The sequence below is a fragment of the Syngnathus floridae genome, chromosome 8 (genome assembly GCF_059516105.1).
Source record: "Syngnathus floridae isolate MCC-2025c chromosome 8, RoL_Sflo_1.0, whole genome shotgun sequence".
Lineage (NCBI taxonomy): Eukaryota > Metazoa > Chordata > Actinopteri > Syngnathiformes > Syngnathidae > Syngnathus > Syngnathus floridae.
The window spans coordinates 7,217,674-7,243,490 of NC_142420.1; the positions used below are offsets into that span (position 1 = coordinate 7,217,674).

The 25,817-nt window shown below is 42.2% G+C and overlaps 2 protein-coding genes across 7 annotated transcripts in view; one reads left to right on the forward strand and one right to left on the reverse strand.

Moving 5' to 3' along the window:
• Positions 1 to 25,817, forward strand: part of arhgap6 (Rho GTPase activating protein 6) — a 70,492-nt gene that overhangs the window by 26,029 nt on the left and 18,646 nt on the right. For 2 of the 4 annotated variants that reach the window (XM_088383824.1, XM_088383823.1), the window contains exons 5-7: positions 11,045 to 11,142; positions 18,432 to 18,499; positions 22,181 to 22,278. The gene's annotated coding sequence lies outside the window, so the exon portion shown is untranslated. Of the gene's footprint in view, positions 1 to 11,044; positions 11,143 to 18,431; positions 18,500 to 20,294; positions 20,311 to 20,388; positions 20,450 to 22,180; positions 22,279 to 25,817 lie in introns of those variants that run through there. The other 2 variants (XM_088383826.1, XM_088383825.1) reach the window with 2 other exon arrangements.
• frmpd4 (FERM and PDZ domain containing 4) lies at positions 293 to 25,533 on the reverse strand. 3 transcript variants are annotated; one of them, XM_088383815.1, is made up of 16 exons: positions 25,411 to 25,533; positions 12,389 to 12,505; positions 8,705 to 8,865; positions 8,451 to 8,553; positions 7,825 to 7,870; positions 7,205 to 7,309; positions 6,560 to 6,667; positions 6,131 to 6,382; positions 5,889 to 6,025; positions 5,598 to 5,724; positions 5,348 to 5,437; positions 5,054 to 5,236; positions 4,842 to 4,974; positions 3,673 to 4,626; positions 2,040 to 3,206; positions 293 to 1,923 (listed from the first exon to the last, which is right to left on the reverse strand). In XM_088383815.1, exons 1-16 carry the CDS (start codon positions 25,452 to 25,454, stop codon positions 767 to 769), a joined length of 4,884 nt encoding a protein of 1,627 aa, XP_088239941.1. In that variant the 5' UTR covers positions 25,455 to 25,533; the 3' UTR covers positions 293 to 766. The 3 variants fall into 3 exon arrangements, with proteins under 3 accessions (XP_088239941.1, XP_088239942.1, XP_088239944.1); XM_088383816.1 differs by lacking the exon at positions 25,411 to 25,533 and adding an exon at positions 21,047 to 21,794; XM_088383818.1 differs by lacking the exons at positions 12,389 to 12,505; positions 25,411 to 25,533 and adding an exon at positions 12,033 to 12,357.

A 25,817-nucleotide genomic window follows, 5' to 3' on the forward strand; every position in this document is an offset into this window, starting at 1 on the left:
CTGAAGTAGCCCGCCATCATCATCACTAATTCAAAAGGCACCACCAGCACTCAAGCTAGAGTAAATGCTAAAAGCATGAATTATTTTGCATAGTTATGCAATGACACGTGTGTGTGTGTGTGTGAGTAATGCAAATCAACAAACTCATCATTCTCTCAGCTTGTGTTGCTCTGGTTCGACGGCTCAGAGACAAGAACACATTAGAAATGTGCAAAATAATGCAAAATGAATAAATTGGAAATTGTGCTTTGGCCATACATAAAAGTAAACATTGTAGACTTGTTTGAGGTATTTTAAAGTTTTAATGAAGTTGACCAAAACATGACAGGGAAAGTGTACACAGTGTACATGTACAGTAATCACCCAGCAAATGAAAAAGTGCATTATTTTAATTTAATCGCTTCATGTGCAATGATTTGTCCACAGCTGTGCGTAATATTTCCCCACCATAGTAGATAGTATATATTTATATAGATATATTTTTTAAACTTTTTTACAAAACAACATACTATGAGAAGTCTTTAATACAACCATTATAGAATTTAGAATTTTTCTTATAATATACTATTAAATACTCAAGTGGAGGTCTGTATGCATCGTCTTAGAAGGCTTAAATCTTTTTAAAATTTTGTGTTTCAAATATTTCTACATTGTTTAATAAAATATAGTGTACACAAGGCATTTATTTTCTCTCACAGCAGTTCACATTTGTAGTTACACCCACGTCTCGTTACGTTATGGCTTTCAAATCAATAATTGGGTTACGTTATTTGTAGCACAGTGTTGTCATTAAGTGGATTAGTGCGTCTATGATGGCAGCCATGTTGGCAGAGTGATGCATCAGCGCTTTCACGCTCGGGTCTTCGGGGGAGCTGACCAAAGACGCCTCGGCAGCTTTCAGCAGACACACGTAGTTGATGAGCACCTCGTCCACCTTGGCTGCCAACCGGCGCCGCTCGGTGTCGCTGCGCAGGCCTTCCTCGAGGGACATGCAGGCCTGCGTGAGGCAGCAGAGTGTGTGGAAACTGTGCGTCAGCGTGAGCAGCAACTCCTCTGGGCTGCCGTACTCTGCGGCCATCTGAGCGCAGGCGCCGCTCAGCACTTTAGCTTGGGTGATGAGCAGCTGTGAGAAGGTTTCCGTGTCCGTCTGGCCGGGCTCTGCGTTCTTACCTTTGGTCGCGCGGCCGGAACGCAGCAGGCTAAGCATCTCTAAAGCGTCCGTCCGCGCCAGAGCAAACCCCGTTCGAAGGCTGTAGGTTTTTCCCTTCATTGAATTGACATGAGCCAACCTCTCCTCCAGGCTCATTTTTACCGCACTACTCTGCCCAGCCTTCTTCTGGTCGATCGAGGCGACAGAGAACCTGAGCTGGGAGGGCTCCCTGTTATCGGCGTTCTTCTGTTTCCAGGTGAAGCAGCAACTGACCGGCCTACGACATCTCAATGCACCTGCGTCCAGCCGCGCTGCTGCTACTGCTGACTGTGGCAGTCGTCCACATGCTGAATTTAGGGTGACCGAACCGTGTGACAAGCTTTTGGTGACAGTTTTGGCGTACAGTATGCGCTGAGCTTTCGAGCGGTGTTGAGACTCCAATTTCTGACCGGCGCTCTTCCCCGTGAACGTGGCTTTGGTCCTCTCTAACAATGCCTCAAAGCTCCTGGAGCCCGGCATGATGGTGCTCCAGCTTCTCCTACGCATGGGAACCCTGCGTGGCTTCCTGAGGCTGTCTTTGAGAAGGTCACATGAGGATCCGCTCGAGGGAGAAGGCAGGGCACATGGGCTAGACTCAGGTCTGTCCCAGTTTAGCCCAGTGGGCTCCGTGCAGCTTGCTAATAACGATGGTGACATGACTGTGGTGGTGTTACTGGTCTCATGACAGAGCGCTAAAGATGTCTCTTCTCCGAGCGTTCTCTGCTGTGCGCAGGCTACACTAGGGGGAGGAGGAAAACAGAGAACCGTTAAGCATCCAAATGACAATTTCAATATTTGATTTCTCCAACGTGCGCGAGTGAGTCAGTGGCATGACATGACGTAGTTTTACCTGTGGTTTCTTTTATCTTTGATAATCTGTGACCACTGTCCCGGCTGTTTCCAAACCCAGAGTCGGCACTGGTCGTTGCCTGGCTCTTCCTTAGTTGCGTGGGTTCTTTATTTGGTCCCGGCGACGCGTACGCCTTTTCCTCAGCAGAAGTTACATAACTCAACCCCTTCAGCGAGGAGTCGGACAGTACATGCGTGTTGTCGGTGACACAAAGGGGAGAATCCATTGGAGTGACACAGCTGCTGCTCCCCGTGCTACATCCGGCATCTATAGAGGAGCATTGTGAACTTTGAAGACTATGAGCTCCCTCACTCTGCAAAGACGACATGCGCTTGCTCAAATGGTATTCGTATAGCCGTGTGACGTCTTGCTCCGATGACGTCTTCTTCATTTGCTGCTCACCGTCCCGTGAAGTATCAACGCCCTCTGGTCCTTTGGAGGGAGAGCGGAGTTGGCTGTTTAACGGTTGGCTTCTTTCATCTGAGTCCTGTTTCCCTCCCTTTACTGTCAACCTCTCTGTGTGGGAGGCCTGTGACTCATTCACATATTCTGGAGAGAGAGTATCGTCCATTTTGTTTCCCGGCGCTCTGTGCAGCCATTTTTGATGGCGCTCTTTGAGGGGAGTTCGCCCCAGATCAAGCTGATTGACGTAATAGGAATCCCTCACCGTGAAGGTGTTATACTTCCCAACAAGATGCAGCGGCTCTTCCTTAGCTAGCTCTTGGGAAGTCACGTGGGATCTCTCCAAAGGGTCGCAGGTGTCTCGGTGGGTTCGGTTCTCCAAATCCGTTTGCTTCCCTCTGTGCCTGCTCATAATCGAGTCGATGTGTATCTTAGTGAAGTATTCACTGACTGATTTAATTTCCATTGTCTCTGGCTCCATCTCACCACCGTCAGAGTGGAAAAGCTGTGAGGAGGCATTGGTCGCGGATTTCACTTCCTCACCCTGATGCTCCTGTATGGTCCCGGCAACACTTTCACCAAGTCCCTCTGTCTTTTCATCATTGGTGGCGTGGTAACCATCCGTCACTGCTACATGCATCCTCAAGTGGTGGTCCGAGTGTCTCTGGGCGGTGGCTAGTTCCGAACTTTCCGTCATCTCGGATGAGTTTGTCTCATTGCCAGAATCTGATGACTCCGGACTAAACGCTCGTGATATTTCTACACCTGTATGCCACACAAAGACAAAAACATTATTAGAACATTCTTTGTAGACATCTCGGAAAAGAGAATGAGTGACATGCAAAGATGGTAATTGAGAGAATGGATGAAGAGTTCATTTTTGATAGCACAAAAAAAAAACATTTGTAAAACTGCTAGTGCCATCTGAAATGGAATTTTAGATTTTTTAGTTTATCTAGCTAAAAAGCTCACCAGATGTTTATTTACCATTATTTTGGTACAGTACTAACAAACATCTAATGTGTAGGTAAAACGGTTGCCAAATATAAACAAAACACATTAGGTAATGAAAATGAATATGATGCACATACGACTGAAGAAACTCACACAAATGGAAATATAGAACAAAATGAGCTTTATTGGAAAAAAAATGAACAGCAACAAATGAAAAGTGAATGGCTGGAGTATTTGTGATGTTAATGAATGAATGTTACAATAGTAAAAGGGGAACCTGTGCTGCTCTCAGACTGCGCGGGTTCCTCGGATGCAGCAAGGGCCGCCAGTGCTTGCAAGGTGGACACAACTGCTTCATCCAGTGGCTCCCCCTGGTTCTGAGCTCTGTGGCCGGGCACTGAATCTATGAGGGACACTGGGACGTCATTTCGACCCCCTTGGGCTTGACTCCCAGCCTCCTGCTGCTCTTCCTCGTCTGAGCTGTCCCTAAAGCCAGGAGGAGGAGCAGCAATGGCCAGGTTGAGCGAGTGCAACAGTACATCGTTATCCTCCTCGTCGTTACCCTCCGGTGGCGGCGGGAGAGAGGTCAAGTCAATGATGTCATCACTGGACCCTGAGAGGGACAGCAATGTAGGCTTGTCAATGTCACTCATCACCAAGTCCTCTTCGCAGCTGATGTCATCCTCGTCTTCCGCGTCATCCGTTGTTTCTGCGTAGCAAATATCGTGCAGCAGCGGCTCCTCAAACATTTTGGTGGAATACTGATATCCGTCGCCGTCTTCTAGGGCATCCATCATCTTGTAGTCCTCCTCAAGTCGCCTGTACATCGGGCTGTGATTGTCCATAATCTCAAAAGTGTCATCCATCAGTCTCTGGTAGCCCAGATTTTGGGGGTTTATGGTGTCTAAGGGAGGATCTCCAAAAATGAAAGACACCTTTGCATTCCTACAGGGTTCTTGGCCTTTGGTTCTTGGGACATTAAGGTACGTTTGGGTGGATGGTACCCTGCAGAACTCCGCCCTTTCAACCATATGTGTGGAATGCTGCGCCTGGTGGATCTCTGCCATGTAGGAGGCTTGCCCTTCACATCTGCTGCGGTCCAGATATTCACACTCCTGGTCTGAGAAGTCCTGGCTGCACCTCTGGTTGTTTCTATCTTCGTATCCCTTTTGAGGTGTGCTATATGTACACTCGATGGCCTGGTAGTTCTGCTTGATCCTTCCTGCGTGGCCTACACATAGAAGCACAAATGAAAAAAAAAAACTCAATGAAAGACTGATATCAGAATTGTCAAATCTGGGTCCAGAAAGTAAAAACCCTGCCACAGTTTGGCTTGCGCCGGGAGCTAGCTTAAATCAACTGTGGCTTAAACTGAACTGTGGTAGTGATTCATTTTTCTAGACCTGGATTTGACACCTCTGACTGAAACGGCCTTTGTGGACATACTTCTATCCAAACTGTCTGTGTTCTTGGCCACATTGAAGATGGAACGGCGAGAATCCACCAGTAATCGATAGTATCCAGCAGTCAGACAGGCCAAATTCATCGCATCAACAGACTCCATTAAGAGAGTGATCGGCTGTGAAAGAGGCAGAAAAGTAAATTAATCATAAAGATCCTTTTGAATATTTTTTAACAACATCGAAACTGATTCCAACCTTAACATCCAGAACATGTAGCTCCACTCGAACTTTATTTTCATCTTCCGCGTACATCTCGATGCGATTGACGTGGCTGAAATCAGCCAGGAGTGCCACCAGGTTTGTTTTGGTGTTAATCACATGGCTGATGCCATATCTGGGCCCAACCAGCAAGGTCACTTCAGTGTGCTTCTCGCCTTGCTGTGAATAGAATCAGCACAACTATCACTTCCCCATATAGAGTGAGTGCACTGAGTAGTCCATGCCACATATCGTTAAAAGGAGTTTGGCATAAAGAAGAGTTTCACTTACAATAAGTGTCGACTTAAACACCCGACCTCCATAGAGCCTCAAGTCACTGAGATACTTCAGATAATGGACCTTAGCCTGCAAGGCGGTCAGCTGGAATATGCAACATTAGATACAGTCAGAAATGATTCATGGCAGAATTTCTCAGCGACTTCTTGTGTATCTTAGTCAGGTTAAGGATTTCTTTTAGGTCCAGAGAGTAAAGGGAAAAAATGGAGATGAAAGACTGTGAATGTGAGTCTTTTGCCGTTACCTTTTTACCAGGTGGAACTAGATTCTGGTTGGTTTTGAGGATGTGAGTGAGTGCTTTTTTGATGTTTTTCTCTTTCATGCTGGACAGCACTGCGGGAGGCAGGAACAAGGCCAGCCCCCACTCCTTCCTGTGGATGTACAATTCATAAACATTACAAAAGGTCAATCAATTGTGAGAAGAATTGTGGGAAGAATTTTCAAAATACGTATGGATTTGAAACAGAAAGTAAATAATTCAATGGCTCTGACTCTCCCTTACCATGTCAAGCTATTTGAAATCTTTTCTACTTACTCAATATACTTTAGGGAGACTTTCTGGGACTGCTTAGTATTGATGGTCAGAATATACATTTGCAGGGCAGCCAGACGGAGGGCGGTGTCATATTTCAGCTCTGACCCAAATCGCTCCAGTACCACATCATTACAGCTCTTGAGATGTAACAGAGAAAGAGAGAGGACAAGAGGTTACCTTACTGACTGACTGCTCACAACTCGTTCAATAAACATGCATCTAATCTCGCATTTGTTCCTCACCTGGACGTAGAGGTACTCAAACGCTATTGCATCTCTCCGAAGCAGCTCTAAAGGGTCCTTTGGGACAAAAGTGATGCGGAAAAAACACTTCATCTTGTGTGACCCTGGCCTCTTCGTCACCTGAGTTAGCATTTCTTGCTCATGAAGGAGCATCAGTTTGCTGGCCGATCCTTCGGCTCGATGTTCCAGGATCAGAGAGAAGTGTTCGATGCTTTTAATGGACAGCTTCTCTTGTAGTGTCAAGATGACATCCTGTTCAAACATGAATGCAAAAGCAATTTCAAAGTAAAGCAGGTAACGAGGGTTAGTCCAATTTAAAGTGAGAATCTGACGACAGATATAACCCGATAGGCCACAGTGAGCAGTTCTGTCGAAGCAATATAAAGTCGGTTCAGATCATATGATTATATTCCAGAGTGGCCACCTTACCTTAATAGATGTGTTGCTGTCAAATTTAAATGATTTAGTCTGGCCATTCTCCAGGTAGACCTTGAGAACATTTGGCATAAAAAGAAGTGAGTTGTCCTTCACAGATTCCTGAGAAAGGAATGTAAACAAAAATAACTCAGCAGAGGAAAATACAGAAGAATAGAGACATTATTTTAGTTTTTTTTCTAAGCGGTGTAGAGACACGGGTCAAAAAGATGCTTATTTTCACATAAAATCGTACAAAATATTTCAGTCTCCTTTTTAGGGTTTCTCTCAGTTCGTAATGATAGTCAAACAATTTGTTTCCACAAAATATAACATTAAAGGTCAGCTGAGCGTCTCATTTTTGTTCTTTGATACGTTTTCTGATTTAACACCAAAGAGTCACAGTTTGTTGTCTTAGCTGTCTGAAGCCAAAGGGTTCATTACAACAATGTATCAGCCTTTTTTCCCAAATCCGTTCCCACACTATAGTTGCTCTCTCTTTGTGACACATTTTACAAACCAGTCAAATGCTTTGTGGGCTAGCATGTGCCTCCATCTGTCACTCACGCCTACACGCTTTCTATTCCCGAGTGATGAAAGGAAGTATTGGCTTATTTGCTCTGTGTCAACACAAAAACGTTGAGCGCATGTGAGACTTACGGGAACCTGGCCGTTGATGATGACTTCTTCCGCAAAGCGGACTTTAACGGGATTTGTCTTTAATTTGGCCTTTTTGGCTGCGCTGATGAATGCCGACTTGGGTGACTTTGGGAGGGAAAGAAGAAAAGAGGACAGTCAGGCCCTTCTAAAATGAATCCGATATACTTTTCCCCCTCATCTTAACCCACAGTCCAAATGTATCCTCCTTTGAAGCCTAATAACCTTGGTCACCATCAAGAGTGTCATTGAGGCTGCAAAGAAGCGTCTGGTAAATTGAAGTCATTACAAACCGGAATTGAAGAGCTGCTTGGTTCTCTCGAGTATTACGAAACTCAACACAAAGCGTTTCCTTTCTGCTATTCAAATCTCGCTACAAATTTAATTGCTCATTGAATCCGAGAAATTGTTTCATCCAATAAGGCATCCTTGATTAATGCTTGATTACTGGTGAGAATTGTAATATTTCAATTCTGCATTGTGGTGACGAAGAGTTGACTTGTTATTGACTTCATCTGAGGTATGGAAAAGACTCACAATGAATATATTGGCAGTACATTTGGCTAACGATATATTTTCATATTAGAAGCTAACAAATGAATATCTAACTCGAAGATACTTACTGGGTAGGGTTGAACAACGGTCAACAAAATGGACTCCTTGCAACTCCTGTAAAATAAAGCATATCACAGCCTTATACTTTGTGGAAAAAGGACCTGTCATCTAACCAAATATTGCCAAATTCGAGATGTTCCTCCCTAAACCAAATTATTTAGTTTAAATCATCATTGCCAGTCGACATTCATAGTATTTTGAAACCATATTTGGAATATAAATAATACATTTAAAAAAAAAAATCCAAATTAATACATTAAAAATAAACTAAACAATATAATAAATAGAAATAACATAATAATAATAAATAATACATTAAAAAGAAAAAAAAAAGACAGTTTTGAAATGTTCAAATTGCAAATTGTACGACATAAGTGGTTCTACTCTAATGTAATTCAAACTACATATAAACATAAATATTGCATGAGGTCTTCTTCTAAGACCATTTGAAAAAACATCTAATTGCATAAATATAGCTTTTATAAACTGTTTACAGGCACAATGGCCACCATCTTACTCATGCACGGTGCATCGCAAGCTGATTTGAACATTTTGATTGTTGGCATGAAAATGCATGAGAACTGCCAGACTGTGTTAGTCAGATGAGTAGAAGTTTCTTCTTGTGTCGCCCTACCTGACAAGGTCAATAACCCTCTCCCTGGGTGCGGAGCTGACTGGTTCATCATTGATCATGATGATCTCGTCCCCTGGGATGAGCTTGCCTTCTGACGGGCCCCCTGTTCACATTCAAGAAAACAGTCTTGTTGGAATTGATGAATCATTTAAGTAAGCCTGCCCTAGATTTGTCATTTCTACTTCTATGGAGTATTTCCTAAGGTGCCGATAATTGGATGAGTCACCATCGTAGTAAAAGCTGAGTCATTTCACCTGGGGTTACTGAGCGGACCACCACGGGTTTCTCACTGCCTGCCACAAAACCAAAGCCAAGCACCGGGTCTCGTCTCATCTCCACTTTCCGGGGTGCTGGTGGCACAAATTTGTCTCCATCTAGGCGAACCTCTTCCAGGGAGCTGCTCTGGCTGAATTGGCTGTGAGAATAAGACAAGGATTCATGGCATTATGTTCGTTTGTTTTACTGTGAACTAGTTATGTCCCCGTGAGAATGGATTCATTTAAAATGAAAGCGAAAACACCAGGTTCTCATGTAATGTCATCTCTCGTGGGAATGTGACAGCCCTTGCATCTTCTACGACAATCTCAGCATCAGCGCAGTGCAAAGCATTTTTTATTTTCCATCCTTCACCCTCCGAAGACTTTCTCAGCGCAGAATCAAAAGCAGAATCTTGCTCGCATCCGTCCATCCATTTTCTGAACGGCTTAATCCCATCTTGCTAGCAATGTTGGTTAATTAAAGCCTTGGGCTGAGGCAGACAGTGTGTAATTCGCATTTATTCTTGACACGTGTGCTATTCCACAATAATGACTAACAATTAACTGGTGACAAAAGAAAGACACAGCAAAATCTGTCAGTTGCCAAATTCAAGAAAAGAGGGAAAAGTGCTGCAGAATGTTGAGGAGTCAATTCATTCTTATATGTATGTCTTGAAAATATAGCTTTTGAAACTTTTGGACAAAGGACTCTTTTATGTGTGGATTGTACTCTGTTAGGCAAGCATTGATATTAAAGTCAAAAGGTTCAGAAGTGTATGCTTTTAATAACAAGTCAGACCCATTCAACACCATTTACAATATAATCTCCATTCAGGAGGGGACATTTTGTTTTATGTGATGGCCTGGGGCTAAAATGTAGCTTTCTGGTATCACGCTTCTCGGAAATGTTTACAATTTTTTTTTTAATTGGAACCTTATTATCTTCCAGTAGCACAGTGTGGCCACGAATCAGAGCACAGCTTTTATTTGAGCCCCAACATGTGTTATAGAGGGCTTCTTGAAATGTCCTTTTCCCTCTTTGTAAATATTATTTATTGGCTAAATAAATCCACCAATTTTAGGGCTTTTTTCACGTTTGACATTTTTACCAAGAGTAGACCCACAAAAAAACTATCCTGAAGACAAGTCTCCCATTCGGGTTTGATGAGGTTATTTGAGGGTCATTTCGGCCACTTCCAAAAACAAACCTTGACATTTTGTCTCATTGTGACGACACTTAAAACTTGATGGCTGGTGCGACGTTGCATGACGCACCACAAAACTCCTGATGCACAAGGTCAGAGCAAGATCAATCACCTCATACTGTTTATGTGATGAAAGTCCCGTCCTGAAATAATTCACAGCCTTCGCCCGACTGGCAGAAATGTATAGATGCAATAACTCTACTCTGACGTTGTGATTAACTTCCACCTCCGTGCATCGAGTCTATCCGGCGTGCCTTTTCATTTTCACTTGTCCGCGATGGGCTTGAGGCTGTGAAGGCCTGCTCATCCCTGTATTTTTTTAATATTCTTCACTTGCTAAAAGAGCTTGACATCAGTCTTTGTTTTTTTTTTTAATCCTCCTCAAGTGAGGAGCTCAACAGATTGCCAAAAGCATATGGACCTGTATAGTCCCTTCCCCGGTGCCGGCCACCTGCTTAACATGGCTTCATTCCCATTATGTAGCTAGTTATAAACATTAGCAGCTACATACCTCCTTGATGATTTTTTTGAAAGACACCTAGAAAAACACGCACAGACAACATTGCATATGGATTTCATTTTGTATAATGCAGCGTGCCCCAAAATTCAGACAACCGCGGCATCATGCCGACAACAGTTGTTGTTCCAACAGGCACAATTTACATTTTGGAAACGACAGAGCAGTGTTTTTCTTTTGTTCTCTGTTCACACCTGCTTCTTTTTTTTTTTAAACCGTGTTAGCGAATGACTCATGTTCCTTTGCTTTTTGTTTGAAATCTCATCCTCTATTTGTCAACATTTAAAAACGAAATACGGCGTTGTTGCTAGTCACGAGTGGCAACACAATAATGTGTGTGACATTTTGCATCACTCTACTCATTTACACACAGAATTCAACTGCATCTCACTTGTGGATATTTAGAGGAAATCAAATCCCCAAAAATATTTACAGTAATATATCCTATGCTCCCACACAATAGTTAGCTTTAATATGCTTGCAAAGAAGAAACTGAACGAAAAATATCAACGTTTCATTTTACGTCAATTGCTTAAAAAGAACTGCATGATTCAACAATCAATTGATATTATTACTAATTACTACTTCCACCACTGTCACTTTTTTCTTTTTCAGATTTTTTTTGCATCTTGTGCTCTCAACATTTTTCATCTTGGATATCTGCCCCCCCATTCAAGCTCATAGCTGGCCACACCAGCGGCACTCTTAAACAGGTAAGGTGAGGGAGGGGTAGAGAGGTGGGAGAGGGTAAGGGAGGGGGGGGGGGCAGGTAACGCTGTCCTGGCACGCTTTGCATATCTAAAACCACTTACTGCCATTATTACGGAAGTGTAAATTGTCTTTCAACATTTTGTGTTTCCCTTCAACATTGTCTCCTTAAATGACAACAGCGCTATTTTTTGTCAGACACCCACTTAAGTTACCCGCAGCTTAAAAAAACCTTACACGGCTCACCGCGAAAGGTTGAGGATTGAATAGTTTTGAGAATATATAGTCAATACACAAATTTTATCGTCAATCCTTTACAAAAAAAAAACATTGATGCTTAGCAGACATGACATTCAGCAGTACTCCATCAAAACCATCTTTGTCAAATCAACACTCTTTCAAAATCACTCCCTGGACTGCATCACATCCTTTTAATACCGTGTCACACTGTTAATATTAAATGCCCACTGGTTTATTTATATGTGCCGCTGTCACGCAGACACGTTCCTTTAAGGAATGCTACCGACTTGCATTGTGCCCGCCGGCCTCTGTGACGGGCACACAAACGGACGTTTGATTATTCATGAGTCTCCCAAAAATTTGGATGAGCCACGTCTGACGCCGGAACAGCCTCCGTGAATCTGCCTGATGCAGATGCACTCTCTGACTGCATCCAGCACTCTCACTTCTTATATAACACCTCTTCACATCACGCACGCCGGGATACAACCCATGTGTGACTTGGCTTCACCTCCTCTTTGGCGCATCACGTAAATACTCAGGACAGAGAGGAGAATTAAAGATAAAAAATGTCAATCGGTTTATCTGTAAAGTCCAGTCTAACATTTCACCATTATTAAAACACATATACAACACACACTTAGCATCTCTTTACCTTCACGTGACAGTTCATTAAGCCGGAATCCTCTGACGAATGAGCCAAGTAGCAGTTTGAAAATCAAATTGCCGCACAGGTAAATTTAGTTTAAAAAAAAAAAAAAAAAAGAAGTCCTGGATACAGAAGGCTGCGTGCAGAGTGTGGTGGGTGTGTGAGAGGAAGAGTGTGGTGTGCAGGGCACAGAGAAAAAGAAAGAAAGAAAGAGAGAGAGTGCACAGCAGGGTAAGGAAAAGCGAATCAGTATTCCGAATGCACAGATGGAGATGCCGTGGAGGCGGTGACGCTGCTGGAATAATCATAGCTTTGCCAAGTGGTCTGAAACATCTGGGGGGGGGCTCTTTTAAAACACTCACTTGATGTAGCAGTCACGCCCCTCTCTATTGCTGCCCATGTCCCAGCCATTGGGGGGTCCCTGCGAGGTACTCCACGTCCCCGAAGGGGGCGGCCAGCCTGACGACTTGGTCCTGTGGCTGCAGACGATAGAAGGGAAGAGGCATCAAGTCGAGAGTGTTAAAAAACAAGAGTCGTGGCCCTAAGGGGGAATTTTGACTCAGACAAGATGAAGTTTGAAGAATGGTTTTTCCTTTGAGACTTTCAGACCTGACATTTCTTATCTATCCATCCGTACATTTTTTATAGCACTTATCCTGTTCAAGTCAGTCTGGATCCTATCCCGGAGGACTTAAGGAGAAAGACAGGTTAAAGACTGGACTAAGCATTACAATCATAAGGAGGACACACACTGGCGGAGCTAGGATTTTTTTCATCTGGGGGGGGGGATATCTCAAGGGGTCTGCAGAACAAACAAAAAATCCCCAAAATGTTAAAAAAAATGCTGATTAAGAGTCACTATATCCCCCCTTCAGGGTATGGGTGGAGATGTGAAAAAACAAATTATTGGAAACATTGAAAATACCCTAAAGACTGGTCTGGCTCCCCCACTTAATCTGTTTACATGACAACAGTGTCATGGAGACTGAAAATGAGTGATGTGCGGCCCACTTCGGAAATATCAATACCTCCATTAGCACATCTTAGTTGGTACTTCAGTCATTTGAGGTAATTGACTGCATCTTGAAAAATAACTATTTAGACTTTGGCTAAATGACACAGGGTTGTTGGGGACCTGTTTTTGTTCCGCCTAGGGAGGTGCGTGATGCGTAAGCGTTAGCAGCACATCACGCACGCTGCTTAGTCAGTCACTCAGTCAGTCTGACTCTATTCCATCGCATTATGCCAGAGCTTGTTCAGCTCCACAAACAACCGAGATGCGGTTTGTGGAAAAACACTAGAGTTGTGGCAACACAACAAACCTTTTGAAACGCTTAAATCACGACGCAGAATATGAGACATTTTTTTATGAGGCGGACTGTCTCATGTTCTCTATGAACCAAAAACAACATTAGATTTATTCATTAACCTCAAAATATGTGATTAAATATGCATAAAATACTTCAACTAGGATACGATGTCCCTTGAAATGGGCTCAAAGGGGGCTTGATATTATTAGCAACAAAATGCAAACATACAAATATATATATATTCTGCATTTTAATATCTGAATTATAATGGAAATAAATGAGCTGTAGGCTTTGGCGGGTGATAAAAGGCTAAAGTGATCAGTGATCCCAACGCGATCAACTGGACAATGTTGAGTATAAAAATACAAACCAAATTAATTACATAAGCATATCTCACGCTTGTACTTGTGACAGGCATGAAATTGGCTTTTATTTCTCCAAAGTCAGCACATTCTAAAAGACAAATTTCCCGCTAAAGGACGTTTAATCAGATGCACTCAAAAGCAAATGCGAAACTCAAATGGATTCTGTGAAGTTTATCAGAGAATAAAAGCAGCCTTTGTCCACAAATATAGTTCACCTGATCCGAGGCCACGCGTTGCAGCGGGTCTCTGTCTCATCACTTTGTGTCACCGAGCCCGAAATTGTCCTCGGTGACTACTTGCAGATAAAAAAGTAAGAAGCACTTCCAGGAATTTTTTGGGGTCTTAATGCGTGGGAATATTCAAGGGCTTGCGTGAATAAATGTTCTCTCAATTCAATTAGGACATCTGTGTTTGAGTGCACTGTGATGTTGCCATCGCATTGACAAGCTAGCTTCAAATGGATAAAAAAATTCTATTGTTTTTATCCTTCATCCATATTCACGAGAATCACATTTGCATTTGGTAGTGAGTGAGTGGGTGGGGGTCATAAGGTGATTGGAGAAGAGTGAGGTAAACACCATTTTGGCCAAGGCTATCTCAGGTGGTCTGCAAACAATTATTATTATTACAATTATTATTATTTACAAATGCAAAAAATCTTTCAGAAAACTCAAACAAAGATCTGGTGAACATCTGTAAAAAAAATCTATTATCTGGCCGAGCACCTGGTATATTTTGAGAGGGGGGGTTGTGCCACGTGATCTTTTCAAAGTCTTGACCTTAACTAGATTATGGTTAATGTAATTTTTACTCTACTAAGGCCATTACTACTACATACTGTATTTCTTGATTTGAAATTGTGCAATTTTGCATCTTTTGTGTCTTCATACCGATAATTGAATAATTTCCTTGATCTCTTCCTTGCGTCTTTGTATCTGCACATTGAGAGCAGTGGCACTAAGTTATGTCACTTCAAAAGCTCGTTTTCCGTCTAACAGGGCTCTTTGCATCCATTATTCAAACCCTGCTTGTTAATGCGTCCCTAGTTATTGTAGCAGCCATAATAAGTTGTGTGCAGTGCTCTCGCGTCTGCATGGGTGGCTTTGTTAATGCGGCCTGTGTCCGAGAGCATGCCCTGCTCGCATGTGTACACGTGCCGGCGCCATGAGATGTGAAGAATATCATGCCCTCTCCTCAGCAGCACAGCAGTGTTTTGCCATAAAATGAAACAAGCCGACAAGCTATCGAAAATATTGTTTTTTTTTCCTCTGGCGCACACTATTCCTCTCGTTCATGTGAGGCAACGTGTTTGCTTCCCCAAAGCAGCAGTGGGCTGTGTGAATTTCCAGTTGCATGGATTTATATTTGACACACAGAGCATTTGCTTGGAAAAGGCCTTGCGGTGTATATTTAGAACACGTTTACTGCATCCAAAATGATGTGTGTGCACAAGAGAGCAAGCTGTTGGAGTAGCAAAAGTGAAGGGCTTTTGTAACGTTCATATTTGCTCAGTAAAATACCTGCAGTATATCACAAAATCATTTTACCCTGAAGGATTGTGGCTATTGATAGATATATAATTAACAAGTTAAAAAAAATGCTGCTATTGAACCTAACACAAACAACCAGTTGATTCCGTACTCACAGTTTCAGTTGATTTGCCCTCAAGATTTTCGCCCCGAATAACAAACCGTCCCTTTAAATCCATTTTTTCGTTCGCATTAACCGAAGTGTCATAGATCCCGTGATCTTTGATTTCTCGTTTCTTTTCCCAAGCGCTATGCTTTTGAGTTGCACGACTCAGGTTTGCAGAGACGCTAAATAGAGTTCACCCTCCGGTAGACGGTGAAAATGATCTTCCTCCCCATCGCATGAATAAATGATGGCTGTGCAGTCGCATCGGACTAGTAGTCGAGAGCCATGTGGGTGAACCATGCTGCACAATTCATGAACAAGTTACCCAAGCGCCACAATTAAGACATATGCATGCCTCAAGGATATTTTTGATGTCAACCTAACAATTTCAAATGCTTGCCTTTATTTGCATGTCACCGTATTAACTTAAAGCTGACCCACAATACATAAAAAAATGACTTCCTCCTAAACATGAAAGTTAAAGGAAGCAGTTGATTTATTTCAAATTTGAACAGCAGATCACCATCAAATCCGGTCAATTAAAGATTTAACTTGCCGTATCTTAATTAGAATGTCATCCAAAGTTATCTGTAAGTACAATTTGGAGGAAATTACTTTGAGTTATACTTTGTGGGAGACGGGCTCGGATCACTTTCCAGCCCTTCATAAAATCTGCATGACCAACGTGATCCTTGCTTTATCACTGTAGTTCACTTTCTCTTTCATCTCTTTTGAATAACATGAAGACTTCTAGTGTGTTATGAAACGCTGTAATCCTGTTCATGAGCATGGTGATTATGCATTATAGAAAAGCCAAATGGCAAGAGAATCACATCCCAACGCACACACTCAAAACGACTTTTGAATAATTCACGTTGATTATCCCCATTAAGTTTAGTTGTATGCAATCAAATCAAGGCAACACCTGCAAGCACCTTCTTGTTTTGATAAAATCATTAATGAAGTGTAACTCCTGACCAACCTTTACGAAAGGATCTTATCCATAATCTCTTATAGATAGATAGATAAAAATAGAACAACAAATGGCAAGTAAATTACTGTTACTCAACAAAACAATAATTTACGATATTAATACATCCAATAATTATTTTCGTGGCCTATAATTTACGTCATAAAACACTATAATGTCAAAGAGAGACTATTTCAGGGGTGGCAGTGCCCCTGTTGTCCCCCCCCCCTAGCTCTGCCTGTGTACATAAGCATGACAGACGGCGTGTCCAATGTGTACAAAGTCAGCTGGGATGGACTTGAAGTACCTCGCATGATAAGCCCCACCCCCCCAGAAAATCCATGGATCCTTTTCTCCAAATGGACTGAATACATCCATGTATCGTATGAGCGACATGAATAGATGCAGAGCCAGACCCCTAATGCGATTCTGTTCGCTTGCGAAAGCTGTGGAAAGACAGCAGATGAGCGGAGCGCCTCCCGCAAAGAGGCCCGTGGAGAAGTGGCTCAGACAGAGAGGAACCTCGCCGATTAAAGGCTTTATTCCTCTATGACTATTTTTTTTTTTTAGTTTTAGAGAGCAAAAACATGTTTTGTTTTTTTAAAAAAAACTAACCTTCCCTTGAGTTTTTCTGTTTCTCCCACTACCTTGAAGCTAATCCACCCCGGTCAGGATGAGCGCTTGTTCGAAGCAGCTTCATTGTGCTTTTCTATATAGTCCAGTCCAACCGAGGGATTGAGTGGTATTGACTGTGTTAAATATTTGGCTCGAGCTGAAGAAAAAGCCATTCTTTGCTATTTCCAGCAGGAGGTGAGCACAGTCGTGCTCACACTGGATTCTTTATTCACCTCAAGGCTCCATAGCAGCAGTGACCCTCTCCTTCTATTGCAACCTTCTAATCCGATGATTGCTTAATTTAATGATCACTACGTGAGTCGAGGCTGCACGACGTTTCTTCTTTTGACCAAGAACTCACCGCAATGACCATTTTTTGCAGTGTATAGATTGGTCACTAATGTTTTAGTTAGACATCAAAAGGAGGCCACTGTGGCATAGCAACAAGCCACATCAATATTTGTAAACACATTCGATGGCACTGGTATAAAATCGTGCTCTATAACGTTCACTTGAGAGTGCCGCCGCTGTTTCTCTATTTTACCAGATGAACACCGTGTTTGTCTTTTATTAGCCCTGCTATTGTTGCCACGGGCAACCAGGGTATCCTCGGCAGCTCTGTATCGAAAGAGGTTGTGTGTGTGTTTTTGTTCGCTAATCTCCTCTGGGTGGGAATAAAACTGCATCAGGGAGCATCCCACCCACGATGAGCCCCGGATATTTAACTGTGAGTAAGCGAGCTTCCCAAATCCCACCACCTCATTTGGAGTCAGCAAAGAGAAGAAATGATGAGTAAATGAATAAAGTACTCTGTGACAAATTGATTAATGAAGCACTAAAGTCCCAAAAAATAAATTAGATTACAGAATTTATTGATGCGAAGGTTTAACGAGTCCCTAATGAGCTAAATTCTCATTGAAATAAATGTGATATTTTATTCGTAATACCATATATTCGTTCATAATTTTCATATTCAAGTCTTGAAAAAAATAAATAAAAGCAATGCATCCAGTAACATGACATGCATGTCTAACTGCACATGACATAAGACAGGAAGATGACTGAATGAATAAAACAAATGGTTGTTCCTCTTTTAGCCGCCGTGCCTCAGTTGAAAGGCGGGTGTGTCATCCACTTAACCCTCAATTTGACCTTCCTTTTTCTGTTGACGGGGGGAAAAAAAGTACTTCCCAGATCCACGGGGGTAACGAGCCTGGTTAAAGCCCATTGCTAACCAAAACAGCAACACCTAATGCACTGCAGTCTTTCAGAGGAAAGATGTCAAATGAGTTGCTCAAATCCTGAATGAACATTAAAAAAAGGGAACTTAAAACATTGCTTGTTTACTTCATAAAACTTTTATGAAGACATCTGCGCTTTATGTGTTTTTTGTCTCCGTTACTCTGCATTCCTCCCTAATGGTCCTCCACTTGACATAAATTGTCAACATTATTTCCTATTATGCGAAAAATGCATGAAAATAACTGCATTTTCAAAATAATGTTCCTAGGTGACAGCGTGGCTCTGCAAACAACTTCCTGTTCTCTCTCATCATGTGTCATCAGACATCTTCAAAGGGTGAGTAGTTTGACTATTATTTCTGTTTTGCAGTTTTATTTGACTGTGGTGATCTCTTAACACAGGTGACAATTATGAATGTCATATTCCTTAAAAGTCTCCTAGGTGATCTGTTCAAGAAAAATAGCTGTAACTGGCCCCATACATCATATTTGTTACATAAGAAACCACCGCTTCAGAGGAAAAACTACCAATAAGCGACAGGGGATGACTTAAAAGGCATCTGCTAACGCACATTTTTGTTTTGTGCTAACATCTTCCCTTGTTACTCATGATTAGCACCTTTGTATCCATCATGGAGTGTTATCACAACACTTTTAAAATAATATATTTTCTGTAACAATTTGGTGATTAATGTTTCCAGAACTCGAAGGTCACAGTAGATAAAAACAAAGCTGTCGAGGGGAATTTGCAAGAAGATTATATTGTTTTATTCTTATCAGTGAAAATGGATGGATGGAAATTTTACCCCGTCGATGATCACCCAGCCCCAAGCCACGTCACTGTATTCATCTACTACCCCCCCCCCCCCCCACCCCTGTGATGTCACAGATGCAGCAGTGCGCCTCACTGTGTGCTCTTCACTGGCTTTGACGTTGAGCTCAAAAGGACAAAACAGACTAAACGATTGCCTAAGACCTCATCCATCAGCCAGCTGGCTCCCGTTTCTGATCTCCTCCTCCTTTGAGATTGCGCTCTGAACGACAGAGCCTTTAGCTCTCGTGGATGCTGACGAACATTTAGACGAGTCAATAAGTGTCCACGTTAGTGATTTACAGTATGCAAATGGTGCGGGGAATGGATCACACGCACACATGTTGCGGAAAGAAGACATGTCAACGTGTTTCTAATGATGTGGCCTAACAGACTTGATTTATATCAGGTTAGGAAAAGCAAGCAGTCCCAGTGATTAAGTGACGTACGATACTATAGAAACACATTCCTAAGCATCTTTTTTTGTTCAGCAACCAAAGAAAATTAGTCATCCACAGCAATTAATCCAAAACATCATTCAAGAGAAAACCCAAACTGTTTTCGATGTAGATGTCCGGAATAAATCTAGACATTGCCTATTAAATGCTCCATCAACCTGAGCTAAACAGCTTTCTGCTGACTTAAATTCTAGTTGGCAGCTCAAGCGGGGTTGGGGGTAAACAAAAAAAAAAAAAATGCCGCTTTTGCAGGGAAGGCTGCTTTGTGGCGCTTATGAACACTTACAGTCTGCAGTGACGTCAGGGCGCCACTGGGAGACGCCGTGCCACGAAAGAGCCTCGCATAGGAAGAACCAGGAGAAAAAAAGTCTCACATACTAGTATCGGGACACATCTATTTAAATAAAATTGTATTGTAGAGTATGTTAAGTACGTACAAATTATTTCTCTGACAAATTAATATCGTGAATCACCAACAGACTGAGCTAAAAGAGTAGGACAATTTGAACCAAATTAAATCAGTGGTGTTTCTAATGGTGGCAAATCCCATAGGAAGATTAATCTACAATCCATTGGGGACGATTAAAAGCATTTTACAGAAGCGTATACTTTTTAAAATGTATTCATTTACCATTGTTGCTAGTGTCTTATTGCCAGTGACATCCGTTTTGTTGACATCACACAGAAGAAGTATGAAAAATACTAATAAGCTCTTTGCAAGCACTTTGACACTTTGAAGCAAATTAGTTTTTAAATCCCGCCCACATCCTACACTGTGGACTCACAACAGTCCCAATTTATCGTGGGTCATGTGACGAGCATCCCTGATTAGAACTCCTCTGGCGGAATTATTTCAGCAATGTCTAATTATTCATTTAGGTAAGGCAATTGAGAACCGATTCTTATTTGCAAGATAAAAGCAACTCCAAATGCAACGGCAAACTGGACATTCCGTTAAGTACAAGCCTTTGGAATTGGCTTTTGATCAAAAGCTTTTAACCTTCCTGTTTATTTTTAGGTGAGTGTCGTTGACTCCTTAGATATGAGGAAGTTCATGCGGTTTGTTTCCGGGACTAATAATGGGCCACGTCGATACTTTTTGAGTATGCTATCACATGTAGTGGTTGAAAAGATCAAACAGATTCTTATTAGGTGACCAAATGTTTATTATTATCTAATTTAGGGCTACTTGATTTTTTTTTCTCAATAGTTTTCCTGTAATATTTTGTTTGCTTTTAGAATTGCATTGTAGAGCAAATGCCACCAGGCCAAAGCTTCCCAAGTCTCTCTTCTCTCACAGTATAATTTTTGCCACTTCCTTTCTAATTGCAAGACACTTAAAGTCAATTTTGGGTCAGGACATGAATAATAACATTCATCATATTGGGCTTAACTTGCTTGCAGAGCATTTGCACGACCTGAACTGCACCATCACTTGCATCCGCTCCTTTCTACTCGTCAATCACATCATCACTTTTCCACCTGAACAACCATTACAGCCTGCAATTTTTTTTTTCCCCAAGTGTTAGCTCAATGTCTAAAATGACGCCGGCGTTCACGCATAGCACCTAGTGACATGCGCAGGCACAGGCAGCATCAGCAGCAGCAGACTCACCCTGACAGCTTTGGCATCTTCACAAAGCTGAACACATCCATGTCAAGGCAACAAATGTGCCAACTGCTTCACTCGTGCTCCATTGTCCGAACACCGTCTTTGACAGCGGAGGAATAAATAATTCAGGAAGCAAAAAAAAAAAAAAGTGGAGCTTCCACAAGTCAGGTGGAGAGATTATTCGTGTTGTCTGGGCTTCTGCATGGCTGAGTGATTGCCTTGTCCTCGCCTCGCAAATCCACTACAGCGCATGGAAAAGGATCTGGCAGTGTGTGTGGAGCTTCCCCCCGCTGGTTACATCCTTCAAAGCATGCCTGCGTTAAGCCACCTTCATTTAATTTCCATCGCCGCGGAATTATGTGTGGGAGCTGCGCAGGAACAACAGCGTTGGAGGGAAGCAGGGAGAGAGAGCGAGGGAGAGAGAGAGAACGAGGATGGAGAGATGGCAGGGAGGAAACGAGGGAGGTTGAGAGATGTAGGAATGTGAAAGGCTGTGCATAGGAGCCACGAGAATTCCATCTAAAGGATGCAGCCGAAGTCCCCCAAAGGCTGGTGTCATCAACAGCTGTGGAGCCATGAAGGGAGGGAGGGAGGGGGCAGCATACAATATATTGTTGCTGGAAAAAGCAACAGCAGGAGAGCAAGCATGGACCTAATGTATCTACATTAGATAACCAATAAACAAATCACCCCCTACTTCTCCAACTGAGCTCACAGCTGCACATGCTAACTCAAGTTTGAATTTATGATTTTGACCTTTTGAAATTGTTAACGCTTCCTCTCTGTCATCACGGGGTTCCAAATAGTTTTGTATCATTTTTTGTGGTCACAAAGAGGTGATAATATTACCTCAAGCATTTAAAGTGGTATACCCGAAAGATGTGACTGTCAAGGAAAAAGCAGACTGCCCTGCCGGCTGGAGCAATATTATAATAATAGTGTTGATATTTGATTAGCAATGACTGCATTGATGGCACTTTTGCATTTCAGCAACAGAGACTCTTCACGCTTCGCTTTTTCAGCAACAAGTACATTTGTTATGATTTTGGGTCAACAGCCAGCCAGAAAGTTTTCTCTTTCTTTACCAAACGGTTAAGCATGTGCAATGTCCAATGAAAGCTGTCCTCTGTCTTTAAGAGATCCCTGAGGAGCAATTGAATACAGAGGAAACCCAAGCTAGCCAAAATAAGGTGTTACAAAAGGCCCATCCCAGAATCGAAGCTTCATGCTTTGAGGTAAGTGTCACCGTTTGACAGTTGCCAATTGTTTGAAACACTCCGTGACAAGTATGAAGTCATAGCTCTCAATCGGACTGTTTTGTGTGGGCACTTCACTCAGTAGCATTTTACTTTTTGTTGCGGGCAATTTACTCAAGAGTTTTAAACTGCCACTTCTGAAATTGAACCCATGCGCAGCTTTAGGCGTTTGAGTACTGAGGTTCTATTGCATTTTCATTTAACATTTCTTCATGATCTCTATAATATGGTTGACTTGACTTTCTAATTTGTAATTGGGCTCGGAGGCAAAAGCCAGACATGAGCACATATTTTTGTTCATTATGGAGTTGTTAGTGGTGCAAAATTGTAACTATTGCAGAGAGTCTGACATATGAAGAGGAAGAAAGAATGCTAATGCTCGATACCACCAAACAAATCACTGAGTATAAGGAGAAAAAAAAAACTTCTTAAAATCTTGACACCATTTGAAGAATCACTGCAGGTGTGTTATCTCAAAGAAAAAAAAGCATCTTCATAAATCAAACTCATCGGATGGGGCACCGCTACCAAAGCCTGCCAAGAGACAATTAGCCTCGTCTGTGATCCAAGTGGGCCTGATATTTCTTCATGTGCCTCCGACCATGTTTGGATGAAAGAAATAACTCGACTAAAAAGAAAACACTCTGCCAGAAAGTGCTAACATCAAATATCTGTCTACTGAGAGCATCTGCGCCACTGCGAGCAGCTAATTAATGCTGGCAATATATTTGGCTGTGTAAAAATGGAGTTTCATACTGTGGACAGGTTTAAAGAAATGTAGCATAGCTACAACACTATATTTGGGAAAAATCACAACTGTAGACTTTCTCTTCAGAAGGTATCGTAATCTCCATAAGCATAGTAAAGTTCTATTTTCAACCAAAATTCATATGGCACTAGCTCACAACATTTCTAGTGGTAATGTCGTTTATTGTTCGAGCTTCTTAAGTCTGTTCTTCCAGTTCTGTAATTACTGCAAATCTAAGCCGGGTGCTTGGAAGAATAATAAGCATGAATCAATAAATATGTCACATAGTTATGGATGACTAACCAGAAATAACTACCAAACAAAGAGTGGCGGATGCTAGTAGGCGATTTTTTAACCACATTTCGTAGCTGCCTTCTTCAAGTCAAGCGGCAACCCTTCCTCTATTAAAATGCCACAACTTATAAGTCGTTGCTGCGACTGATGCGCCCAATAAAGAATGTTGTCTCTATGACTCAGGGTCAGTCTCACATTTTTTTTTCTCGCTGGCATCACAAAGGCAAGGTTAATGAAAAAGTCAAGCAAGCATACTTTTTAAAAAATCCGATGTCCCAGATTGTTGGAGGGAATTTTTGAGAGACAAAAAAAAGCCATATAGCGTATTTGCAAGAGCAGAGGTTGACCTCAGTGAATGAAGAGATGAGGGCTGATTTAATTTAAATATAGCAACAGTGTCCTTTGGCGCTAGCTTTTGAGAGACTCAGCGTATTCTGGACAGTTGTGTTTGCCCATTCGGGCTTGCCGGCCCCGAGCCATCGTAAGTGGCGGCGGATATTAAGGTCAGACGGCAGCGTGATCTAAGGAGAATATGGCTAAAGCTTTAAACATCCAATCCCCCTGCCCCGCTCATCCCGTACTCTCCCCTCTTGAGTTACTTTCGAATCCGCTGAACTCAGTCGTTTGGGACCACTTGGCCACTTAAAAAACCAACAGTGCTTAAATTTTGCAAGACCCTGCCTTTGGATAACCCCGCGCCTCTAAAAGCTGAAAATAGAGTACAGCTGTTTTGAATGCCTTGCAGTGCTTAGTTGAATCCTTTCCAACATAATTTACGAGTGTATCCTCCTTAAATGAGGTAAACCCCCTCAAAAAGATATTTGTCCCACTCGGGGAAATTCCAGAATTGACCATTCCTGGCCAAATTTGTTTTGAAAGTGACCCAAAGTAAATCTCTACTTTACTACGGTTTTGTACTGTTCGTACTTCTCCAACGAAATTGCGGGAAAAGAGGATCATTTGCGATTTTCCCGAAGCTATCTGTCACTGTAGCAGCAGAAGTATTTCACTTCACTCATGCGATGATAATTTTTGCTGATGTATTCAGTGAATTAAACGGCTTTTAGAAGTGAGATTAAAGATGGCAGTGATGAAGGGTTTCCCGGATGAGTAGTCATTTTCTCTGCACCTGCTATTAAATTCATCGTAATACTTGTTTGAACGTGGGTCACTGGTGGGACAAGTCTGATCCTTTTTTTTAATGTTTCGATTTTTAATCCAAACAATACCGTTAATTGAGTCACTGCAATACACATTTGATATGTTATGTATGCGAAGCACGGATATAGTAGCCTAGGGCCTCGAGCGGCGATTTGACTAAAGAAGTCTGTTCCTCCTCTTTATCTACACAGCCCCGAATTTGAACTCCCCACTGCCTCTACCGTCACATATCTGAAGCCAAAAATGCCACACTAATCACCGAGTAATGATGTGGATAAAATCAGTCACGATACAATCACGAGGCGATAATCCATATTTTAGAGGAAAACGTTCCGCAATCAGGTTATCTCTGTAAGTGAAGAAAAGACTCACACTTGAAACATCCATTTCATATATGTACAATAGGGCTGCACAATATATCTAAGAAATATCTATATCGCGATATTGGCCCAGGCAATAGGCATATTGCAAAGACATGAAATAAGTTCCTTTTGGAATTGTATGCTTTAACTTTGACCAGTCAGATGCAAACTTTTATGTGCATTCAATAGTTGAACATTGGCTAAGAACACATTGAGTTTCATTCTTTTACCACATGAAAAAAAAAGTAATCTCATTAGGTACATATTAAATATCACAAAACTATCAGCATCGCTATAGTCAACATCCGTATCATGCAACCCTCATATATATATATATATATGTATATATATATATATATATATATATATATATATATATATATATATATATATATATATATATATATATATATATATATATATATATAAAATATACACACACAAACACACACAGACACACACAACCAGCATCTAGCGTGAGCCAGTGATCATCCCCGACTGAGTTATATCACGAGACAACACAAGGGCCACCGGGGGACTACTCACTGAATGACAGTGAAGATGCCGAGCTCGTTGTCGTCGGGGTTCATTGCGGCTGACAGGTTCTCGGCGCGGGCACTCCTTCCCAGCGTTTCCCGTCAAGGCATTTAGAGTCCCCCCCCCCCTTCCTCGCACTGAAACGCTCTCGGCCGCGCTCCCCCCGACTCTGCAAAGTTTGCCACCCTCTTGCTTTGATTTGGACTTTTCCTTTCTTGTCTGACTGAGCCCCGATCCCTTGTGATTGCGCACTGCGGCCCCGTCCAAGTGACTGGCCCCGTGCCCCCGGGGAGGAGAGCGAGCTTGTCGCTTCTGCCTGGCTAATGAAATAACATCACATTCCAGGCCAGTGCATCAGAAAACAGAGGGATCAATGGCGAACAGCTGGACTCCGATGGGGCGTCGCCTCAATGAGC